Raw genomic sequence first — 11,316 nt, forward strand, 5'->3', positions numbered from 1 at the left:
GTTTTTGAGGTGATTTTTCTAAGTCACAACAACTTGCTACTGTGGTTTCTCAAGGCTACTTGGACCACTTCTCTTCTCCATCTACATGATGTCATTAGGATCTATCAATCAGAAACATGGCTTTTCTTATCACTGCTACGCTGATGACACCCAACTCTACCTCTCATTCCAACCAGATGACCCGATGGTAGCTGCTCATATTTCATATATTATCAAGCCTCTGCAATTGATCCAGAATGCAGCAGCGAGGGTTGTCTTCAATGAGCCAAAACAAGCTCATGCTACTCCTCTCCTCATTGGGCTACACTGGCTACCAGTAGCCGCTCGCATCAGATTCAAGGTACTAATGCTTGCCTACAAGATGACCACTGGCATGGCACGAACATGCCTAAACTCACTGGTTAAATCTTATGTGCCTTACAGAGGTTTGCGCTCTGTTTTGCAAGTGAACGACGCCTTGTGGTGCCATCCCAAAAAAGTTCTAAATTACTGTCACGGACCTTTTCCTGAACTGTGCCCAGCTGGTGGAATGAACTCAATTGAACTCAACTCCCGGTACCATCTGAAGGACACCTTAGTGGAGGTTAAGGCTGTGAACGGTGCAGCGATCTGACCAAAATTCCTGATGTATCGCCGGTAGAAGTTGGCAAAACCCAGGAAACGCTGCAGAACCTTACGGGAATCAGGGACCAGCCATTGGGCGACAGCTTTTAACTTAGCGGGATCAGGCTTGATCTCTCTCATAGAAATAATGTGGCCAAGGAACTTAACAGACTCAGCGTGGAATTCGTACTTCTCCACAAACAACTGGTTGTCTAGCAACCGCTGGAGAACCCGTCTGACATGCTAGGTGTGTAATTGGAGAGAAGGGGAGAAAATCAAGATATCATCCAAATACACAAAAACAAATTGATTAATCATGTCACCCAACACGCTGTTGATGAGTCCCTGGAAAACAGCTGGAGCATTGTTAAGACCTTACGGAAGAACCAAGTAATCGTAGTGTCCCGAAGGGGTGTTAAACGCTGTCTTCCACTCATCCCCCTCCCGAATGCGCACCAAGTGGTAGGCGTTGCACAGGTCTATTGGTGAAGACCCGAGCTCCCAGCAAAAATTCAAAAGCAGAAGACATTAAATGTAGGGGGTACCTGTTCTTAATAGTAATGCCATTCAAACCTCTGTAATCAATACAGGGGCGCAGGGAGCCGTCCTTCTTCTGAACAAAGAAAAACCCAGCACCAGCAGGAGAGGAGGGATGGTGGATGAGCCCAGCCTGAAGTGACTCACGTATATACTTGTCCATGACCTGAAAGGGAATATAAATGACGCTTAGGCGGAGAAGAGCCCGGGAGAAGATCAATGGCACAGTTGTAGGGGCGATGCGGAGGTTGCGAGGTAGCCCGGGCCTTACTGAAGACTGCCCGAAGATCAAGGAACTCCGCCGGAACACCAGTTAGATCAGAGGAATCCTCCTGTGAAACACAAGACACAGAGACAGGAGGAAAAGCAGCACCCAAACATGACACGTGACAAGACTGACTCCAGGCTAAAACTGAATTACTAACCCAGTCAATGTGTGGATTGTGCTTTTGTAACCACATGCTTTTTGCATCGCAGGTGATCCCACCCACCTGTCACACAGCTTCTTCAGTCTGCTGCCATCAGGGATAATAATAAAGTCATAATAAAGTTATTGCCATAGGTAAATGTGAGTGCTACAACTGTCATTTGAAAAATAATAAAATGTATTTATTTATTTACATTTTTATTTCATTTGTAACAAATTAGCTCAAAGTGAGATGTACATACTTAAGTGACCTCGTCCTGTGAGCAGCGAACACAGATAACCAAGTGTGAATAGATATGGATGTTTATTTAACTACACTACAGGGGAACATGGAACATCTGACTAAACACAAACATAAACACATTAACCCTCTGGAGTCTAAGGGTATTTTGGGGGCCTGGGGAAGTTTTGTCATGCCCTGACATTTGTGCTTTTTTCAGTTTCTCATAAATATCTAAATGGGAAAGTCTAATTTCACTGTAATCAGCACAAACTGGGCTATAATAATATGTGAAATGCATGTATGTACACGATTTTATTTTTGAGAAAAAAAAAATGTTATGCGTGCTTAGTGAAAAACTAAAAATGTTAAAACGCTTGAATTAGGCCATAAAACACATAAAGAACAATGGTTCCCGGGACTTTTGAAAACTGGAGCTTGTAGACTAGAATTTTTCTTTCAAAATTATGTGAAAATCATCTTGTTTACTCACTTACAGAAAACAATATATATTGATATATATATATATATATATATATATATATATATATATATATATATATATATATATATATATATATATATATATTGACTCAAATTTATATAAGACACTTTTTGTTGGTAAAAGTCATATGCGAGTAGGTGTCAACTATCATGAATATCAATCAATCAATCAATCACCTTTATTTATATAGTGCTTTAAACAAAATACATTGCGCCAAAGCACTGGACAACATTCATTTGGAAAACAGTGTCTCAATAATGCAAAATGATAGTTAAAGGCAGTTCATCATTGAATTCAGTTATGTAATCTCTGTTCAGTTGAAATAGTGTCTGTTTTAATTTTCAATCAAGTCAATGATATCGCTGTAGATGAAGTGACCCCAACTAAGCAAGCCAGAGGCGACAGCGGCAAGGAACCGAAACTCCATCGGTGACAGAATGGAGAAAAAAACCTTGGGAGAAACCAGGCTCAGTTGGGGGGCCAGTTCTCCTCTGACCAGACGAAACCAGTAGTTCAATTCCAGGCTGCAGCAAAGTCAGATTGTGCAGAAGAATCATCTGTTTCCTGTGGTCTTGTCCTGGTGCTCCTCTGAGACAAGGTCTTTACAGGGGATCTGTATCTGGGGCTCTAGTTGTCCTGGTCTCCGCTGTCTTTCAGGGCAGTAGAGGTCCTTTCTAGGTGCTGATCCACCATCTGGTCTGGATACGTACTGGATCCGGGTGACTGCAGTGACCCTCTGATCTGGACACAGACTGGATCTGGTGGCCACGGTGACCTCGGAACAAGAGAGAAACAGACAAATATTAGCGTAGATGCCATTCTTCTAATGATGTAGAAAGTACGGTGTTATGTGAAGTGTTCCGGTTCCAGTTTACCTAATTAATGCAGCCTAAAAATCCTTTAACGGATTTGGATATTAAAAGCATATTAGTATGTTATGTGTATGCCAGGTTAAAGAGATGGGTCTTTAATCTAGATTTAAACTGCAAGAGTGTGTCTGCCTCCCGAACAATGTTAGGTAGGTTATTCCAGAGTTTAGGCGCCAAATAGGAAAAGGATCTGCCGCCCGCAGTTGATTTTGATATTCTAGGTATTATCAAATTGCCTGAGTTTTGAGAACGTAGCGGACGTAGAGGAGTATAATGTAAAAGGAGCTCATTCAAATACTGAGGTGCTAAACCATTCAGGGCTTTATAAGTAATAAGCAATATTTTAAAATCTATACGATGTTTGATAGGGAGCCAGTGCAGTGTGGACAGGACCGGGCTAATATGGTCATAATTCCTGGTTCTAGTAAGAACTCTTGCTGCTGCATTTTGGACTAGCTGTAGTTTGTTTACCAAGCGTGCAGAACAACCACCCAATAAAGCATTACAATAGTCTAACCTTGAAGTCATAAATGCATGGATTAACATTTCTGCATTTGACATTGAGAGCATAGGCCGTAATTTAGATATATTTTTGAGATGGAAAAATGCAGTTTTACAAATGCTAGAAACGTGGCTTTCTAAGGAAAGATTGCGATCAAGTAGCACACCTAGGTTCCTAACTGATGACGAAGAATTGACAGAGCAACCATCAAGTCTTAGACAGTGTTCTAGGTTATTACAAGTAGAGTTTTTAGGCCCTATGATTAACACCTCTGTTTTTTCTGAATTTAGCAGTAAGAAATTACTCGTCATCCAATTTTTTATATCGACTATGCATTCCATTAGTTTTTCAAATTGGTGTGTTTCACCGGGCTGCGAGGAAATATAGAGCTGCGTATCATCAGCATAACAGTGAAAGCTAACACCATGTTTCCTGATGATATCTCCCAAGGGTAACATATAAAGCGTGAAGAGTAGCGGCCCTAGAACTGAGCCTTGAGGTACTCCATACTGCACTTGTGATCGATATGATACATCTTCATTCACTGCTACGAACTGATGGCGGCCATATAAGTACGATTTAAACCATGCTAATGCACTTCCACTGATGCCAACAAAGTGTTCAAGTCTATGCAAAAGAATGTTGTGGTCAATTGTGTCAAACGCAGCACTAAGATCCAATAAAACTAATAGAGAGATACACCCACGATCAGATGATAAGAGCAGATCATTTGTAACTCTAAGGAGAGCAGTTTCAGTACTATGATACGGTCTAAATCCTGACTGGAAATCCTCACATATACCATTTTTCTCTAAGAAGGAATATAATTGTGAGGATACCACCTTTTCTAGTATCTTGGACAGAAAAGGGAGATTCGAGATTGGTCTATAATTAACTAGTTCTCTGGGGTCAAGTTGTGGCTTTTTTATGAGAGGCTTAATAACAGCCAGTTTGAAGGTTTTGGGGACATATCCTAATGACAATGAGGAATTAATAATAGTCAGAAGAGGACCTATGACTTCTGGAAGCACCTCTTTTAAGAGCTTAGATGGTATAGGGTCTAACATACATGTTGTAAGTTTAGATGATTTAACAAGTTTATACAATTCTATCACAAGAATATCATTGTGATTTACACCTGGGAAGACAAAGGCCTGCATAATGAGCTGCATAATGAGTCTTTAAGTCAGCTTGTGTCACTGAGAGGGAAGAGTTACAAGAAAGAATGTGAGGACAAAATAAATGTATATCATTTTATGTTTGTAGTTTATTTAGAATATATTTAATTATCCCACAACATAATTTAATATCCACTTGGGGGAGCAGTTAAACAGTTTATTAGGAAGAATCAAAGCTGACTTTCAAAAAAAATTTTACAAACAAAAAAAAAAACAAACAAAAAAAAAACATTTATTGTTATTATTAGGGGCCAAGCACCGAAGGTGCGTAGGCACCTATTGTAATCGTTGGCGTTATTATTATTCTTCTTCAGCCGCAAGTCTATGGCAGCCCATAGAACTGATTGTGGGAAAGTTGTATAATTTGGCACACTGATAGAGGACAGTCCCAACATTAACTATAGCAAATTTGAAGTCTCTAACTCCTACTCTCTAGCGCCACCACTTGTCCAAACTTTCAATGTTTGTATGCTAATAACTTTTGAACCGTAAGCCAGAAAATTGAAATTCTTTTTTCCTCTGAATCCTTGGCTCATGCCAAGTCGAATATAAAATTCAAAAATCGCAAGGTGTCCTACCTACTTAAAAGTATAAAAACCTACTTTTTCGAACTCGTCCTAGACGGTTAGTCCGATTTTCACGAAAATTGGCTCAGACCATCTTCAGATAATGCTGGCTAAAAGTTATGGAATTCGAGTTGATTCGTCTAACCATTCTCGAATGACACGTGAAAAAATTTGACAAAAAAATACTCAAAAATACTCGTGAGGCTGTATCTCGGCAACGGTTCGGCGTATTGAGACCAAACTTGGTGTGTGTTATTATAAGCATGACCTGAGACTTTCTGCAGTGTTTCGACACAGCGCCACCTAGTGGTCAGGAGATATGAGAAATGCATATTTTGGCTTATAACTTCTGAATGGTTTGTCAAAAAAAAAAATTTTCCCATGTCGCCCATTTAAGGCGTCGGCCATTTTGAATTATGTTTTAAAATACTGTATTTTTTGAACGCAGCATTGTATCATTTCGCAAATAATTACAAAAATATTCGGCTCCATGCCCTGAAGGTACACAAAAAGTTTGGTGGCAGCGCCACCTTGTGGCCAATAGTTATAATGAAATATCACATAAATGCTAATAACTTTTGAATAAATTAGACTATTAAAATTAAAATGGTCTCCCTACATTCTGTGGGTCATGCCGAGAGCATCGATACCAATTATGTGAAAATTGGCCATACTTCCTGTTCGCCATTTTGATTAATGTTGAAAACCTACTTTTTCGAACTCCTCCTAGACCGTTAGTCCGATTTTCACCAAATTTGACGTGGATCATCTTCAGACCATGCTGACAAAAAGTTATGGATTTCGTATAGATATACGAAACGGTTCTCATTTAGCGCTTCAACGAATTTGCCGGAAGGGTGCCAAAATGTATTTGAGGCTGTATCTCTGCAACGCTTTGACATATTTGCACCAAACTTTGAACGTGTCATCGCTACCTCACACTGACCTTTCCAAACTAATTTGGTAACAGCGCCACCTATTGGTTACACGTGATAAGCAAATAAATCCTATTACTAGTTGTTGTGTTTATTGTTTTCAAGCCATTTTGCCTAAACTAATCTTAAAACTGTGTTAATTACTCATTCCTGCCGTTCGTCTGAAGCTTGCTTCTGTAGTGCTTGGCCCCGTTATTGCTGCTTGCAGCTATATTTAGGGGCCAAGCACCGAAGGTGCGAGGCACCTATTGTTTTTGTTGGCGTTATTATTAGGGGCCAAGCACCGAATGTGCGAGGCACCTATTGTTTCTGTTGGCGTTATTATTATTAGGGGCCAAGCACCGAAGGTGCGAAGGCACCTATTGTGTTTGTTGGCGTTATTATTATTAGGGGCCAAGCACCAAAGGTGCGAAGGCACCTATTGTGTTTGTTGGCGTTATTAGGGGCCAAGCACCGAAGGTGCGTAGGCACCTATTGTAATCGTTGGCGTTATTAGGGGCCAAGCACCGAAGGTGCGAAGGCACCTATTGTGTTTGTTGGCGTTATTAGGGGCCAAGCACCGAAGGTGCGAAGGCACCTATTGTGTTTGTTGCCGTTATTTAGGGGCCAAGCACCGAAGGTGCGTAGGCACCTATTGTAATCGTTGGCGTTATTATTATTAGGGGCCAAGCACCGAAGGTGCGAAGGCACCTATTGTGTTTGTTGGCGTTATTAGGGGCCAAGCACCGAAGGTGCGAAGGCACCTATTGTGTTTGTTGGCGTTATTATTAGGGGCCAAGCACCGAAGGTGCGAGGCACCTATTGTTTCCATTGGCGTTATTAGGGGCCAAGCACCGAAGGTGCGAAGGCACCTATTGTGTTTGTTGGCGTTATTATTATTCTTCCTCTTCTTCCACCCCAAGTCTATGGTAAACCATAGAACCGATTGCGGGAAAGTTGTATAATTTGGCACACTAATAGAGGACTGTCTGAACATTAACTGTAGCCAATTTGAAGCTTTCTGAGTCCAGTAATGTTGAAATAGTGCTTCTGTTCAAATGTAGTGAAATCAAGCCCAAATCTGCTCAAAAGCTTTTCTCTCTATTAGAGAAAGCTGTTTCATTCAGTATTAAGTGCAAATCTTGCCAAACTGATAGATGCTTATGCCTTATGAAATACAATGTTTTCTGCAATGCTGTAAGACAGTTTTTAATGTGTTAGAAGTTATATGCACAAAAACTAATGTTAGGACTTCAATGATCAAGATTGTCAGTTTTACAGCTTTCTGAGTCCAGTAATGTTGAAATAGTGATTCTGTTCAAATGAAGTGAAATCAAGCCCAAATCTGCTCAAAAGCTTTTCTCTCTATTAGAGAAAGCTGTTTCATTCAGTATTCAGTGCAAATCTTGCCAAACTGAAAGATGTTCATGCCTTATGAAATACAATGTTTTCTGCAATGCTGTAAGACAGTTTTTAATGTGTTAGAAGTTATATGCACAAAAACTTATGTTAGGACTTCAATGATCAAGATTGTCAGTTTACAGCTTTCTGAGTCCAGTAATGTTGAAATAGTGCTGCTGTTCAAATGAAGTGAAATCAAGCCCAAATCTGCTCAAAAGCTTTTCTCTCTATCAGAGTAAGCTGTTTCATTCAGTATTAAGTGCAAATCTTGCCAAACTGATAGATGCTTATGCCTTATGAAATACAATGTTTTCTGCAATGCTGTAAGACAGTTTTTAATGTGTTAGAAGTTATATGCACAAAAACTAATGTTAGGACTTCAATGATCAAGATTGTCAGTTTACAGCTTTCTGAGTCCAGTAATGTTGAAATAGTGATTCTGTTCAAATGAAGTGAAATCAAGCCCAAATCTGCGCAAAAGCTTTTCTCTCTATTAGAGAAAGCGGTTTCATTCAGTATTCAGTGCAAATCTTGCCAAACTGAAACATACTTATGTCTTATTTAATAAAATGTTTTCTGCAATGCTGTAAGACAGTTTTTAATGTGTTAGAAGTTATATGCACAAAAACTGTTAGGACTTCAATGATCAAGATTGTCAGTTTACAGCTTTCTGAGTCCAGTAATGTTGAAATAGTGACTCTGTTCAAATGAAGTGAAATCAAGCCCAAATCAGCTTTCTGAGTCCAGTAATGTTGAAATAGTGCTTCTGTTCAAATGAAGTGAAATCAAGCCCAAATCTGCTCAAAAGCTTTTCTCTCTATTAGAGAAAGCTGTTTCATTCAGTATTAAGTTTAAATCTTGCCAAACTGATAGATGCTTATGCCTTATGAAATACAATGTTTTCTGCAATGCTGTAAGACAGTTTTTAATGTGTTAGAAGTTATATGCACAAAAACTAATGTTAGGACTTCAATGATCAAGATTGTCAGTTTACAGCTTTCTGAGTCCAGTAATGTTGAAATAGTGATTCTGTTCAAATGAAGTGAAATCAAGCCCAAATCTGCTCAAAAGCTTTTCTCTCTAATAGAGAAAGCTGTTTCTTTCAATATTCAGTGCAAATCTTGCCAAACTGATAGATGCTTATGCCTTATGAAATACAATGTTTTCTGCAATGCTGTAAGACAGTTTTTAATGTGTTAGAAGTTATATGCACAAAAACTAATTTTGGGACTTCAATGATCAAGATTGTCAGTTTACAGCTTTCTGAGTCCAGTAATGTTGAAATAGTGACTCTGTTCAAATGAAGTAAAATCAAGCCCAAATCTGCTCAAAAGCTTGTCTCTCTATTAGAGAAAGTTGTTTCATTCAGTATTCAGTGCAAATCTTGCCAAACTGAAACATACTTATGTCTTATTTAATAAAATGTTTTCTGCAATGCTGTAAGACAGTTTTTAATGTGTTAGAAGTTATATGCACAAAAACTAATGTTAGGACTTCAATGATCAAGATTGTCAGTTTACAGCTTTCTGAGTCCAGTAATGTTGAAATAGTGCTTCTGTTCAAATGAAGTGAAATCAAGCCCAAATCTGCTCAAAAGCTTTTCTCTCTATTAGAGAAAGCTGTTTCATTCAGTATTCAGTGCAAATCTTGCCAAACTGATAGATGCTAATGCCTTATGAAATACAATGTTTTCTGCAATGCTGTAAGACAGTTTTTAATGTGTTAGAAGTTATATGCACAAAAACTAATGTTAGGACTTCAATGATCAAGATTGTCAGTTTACAGCTTTCTGAGTCCAGTAATGTTGAAATAGTGCTGCTGTTCAAATGAAGTGAAATCAAGCCCAAATCTGCTCAAAAGCTTTTCTCTCTATCAGAGTAAGCTGTTTCATTCAGTATTAAGTGCAAATCTTGCCAAACTGATAGATGCTTATGCCTTATGAAATACAATGTTTTCTGCAATGCTGTAAGACAGTTTTTAATGTGTTAGAAGTTATATGCACAACAACTAATGTTAGGACTTCAATGATCAAGATTGTCAGTTTACAGCTTTCTGAGTCCAGTAATGTTGAAATAGTGATTCTGTTCAAATGAAGTGAAACCAAGCCCAAATCTGCTCAAAAGCTTTTCTCTCTATTAGAGAAAGCTGTTTCATTCAGTATTCAGTGCAAATCTTGCCAAACTGAAAGATGTTTATGCCTTATGAAATACAATGTTTTCTGCAATGCTGTAAGACAGTTTTTAATCTGTTAGAAGTTATATGCACAAAAACTTATGTTAGTACTTCAATGATCAAGATTGTCAGTTTACAGCTTTCTGAGTCCAGTAATGTTGAAATAGTGCTGCTGTTCAAATGAAGTGAAATCAAGCCCAAATCTGCTCAAAAGCTTTTCTCTCTATCAGAATAAGCTGTTTCATTCAGTATTAAGTGCAAATCTTGCCAAACTGATAGATGCTTATGCCTTATGAAATACAATGTTTTCTGCAATGCTGTAAGACAGTTTTTAATGTGTTAGAAGTTATATGCACAAAAACTAATGTTAGGACTTCAATGATCAAGATTGTCAGTTTACAGCTTTCTGAGTCCAGTAATGTTGAAATAGTGATTCTGTTCAAATGAAGTGAAACCAAGCCCAAATCTGCTCAAAAGCTTTTCTCTCTATTAGAGAAAGCTGTTTCATTCAGTATTCAGTGCAAATCTTGCCAAACTGAAACATACTTATGTCTTATTTAATAAAATGTTTTCTGCAATGCTGTAAGACAGTTTTTAATGTGTTAGAAGTTATATGCACAAAAACTTATGTTAGGACTTCAATGATCAAGATTGTCAGTTTACAGCTTTCTGAGTCCAGTAATGTTGAAATAGTGCTTCTGTTCAAATGAAGTGAAATCAAGCCCAAATCTGCTCAAAAGCTTTTCTCTCTATTAGAGAAAGCTGTTTCATTCAGTATTCAGTGCAAATCTTGCCAAACTGATAGATGCTTATGCCTTATGAAATACAATGTTTTCTGCAATGCTGTAAGACAGTTTTTAATGTGTTAGAAGTAATATGCACAAAAACTAATGTTAGGACTTCAATGATCAAGATTGTCAGTTTACAGCTTTCTGAGTCCAGTAATGTTGAAATAGTGCTTCTGTTCAAATGAAGTGAAATCAAGCCCAAATCTGCTCAAAAGCTTTTCTCTCTATTAGAGAAAGCTGTTTCATTCAGTATTAAGTTTAAATCTTGCCAAACTGATAGATGCTTATGCCTTATGAAATACAATGTTTTCTGCAATGCTGTAAGACAGTTTTTAATGTGTTAGAAGTTATATGTACAAAAAACTAATGTTAGGACTTCAATGATCAAGATTGTCAGTTTACAGCTTTCTGAGTCCAGTAATGTTGAAATAGTGATTCTGTTCAAATGAAGTGAAATCAAGCCCAAATCTGCTCAAAAGCTTTTCTCTCTAATAGAGAAAGCTGTTTCTTTCAATATCAGTGCAAATCTTGCCAAACTGATAGATGCTTATGCCTTATGAAATACAATGTTTTCTGCAATGCTGTAAGACAGTTTTTAATGTGTTAGAAGTTATATGCACAAAAACTAATGTTA

General features: G+C 38.2%; 1 protein-coding gene across 1 annotated transcript in view; it reads right to left on the minus strand.

Moving 5' to 3' along the window:
- Nucleotides 1–978: 978 nt before the first annotated feature.
- LOC113117839 (uncharacterized) overlaps nt 979–11,316 on the minus strand; it is a 14,620-nt gene continuing 4,282 nt past the window's right edge. The window contains exons 4-5 of the mRNA XM_026286766.1: nt 1,296–1,472; nt 979–1,101 (exon numbers count right to left, since the gene is read on the minus strand). Of these exons, the coding sequence (XP_026142551.1) occupies nt 979–1,101; nt 1,296–1,472 (300 nt within the window). The remainder of the gene's footprint in view (nt 1,102–1,295; nt 1,473–11,316) is intronic.

The sequence above is a fragment of the Carassius auratus genome, chromosome 17, assembly GCF_003368295.1.
Source record: "Carassius auratus strain Wakin chromosome 17, ASM336829v1, whole genome shotgun sequence".
Classification (NCBI taxonomy): Eukaryota; Metazoa; Chordata; class Actinopteri; order Cypriniformes; family Cyprinidae; genus Carassius; species Carassius auratus.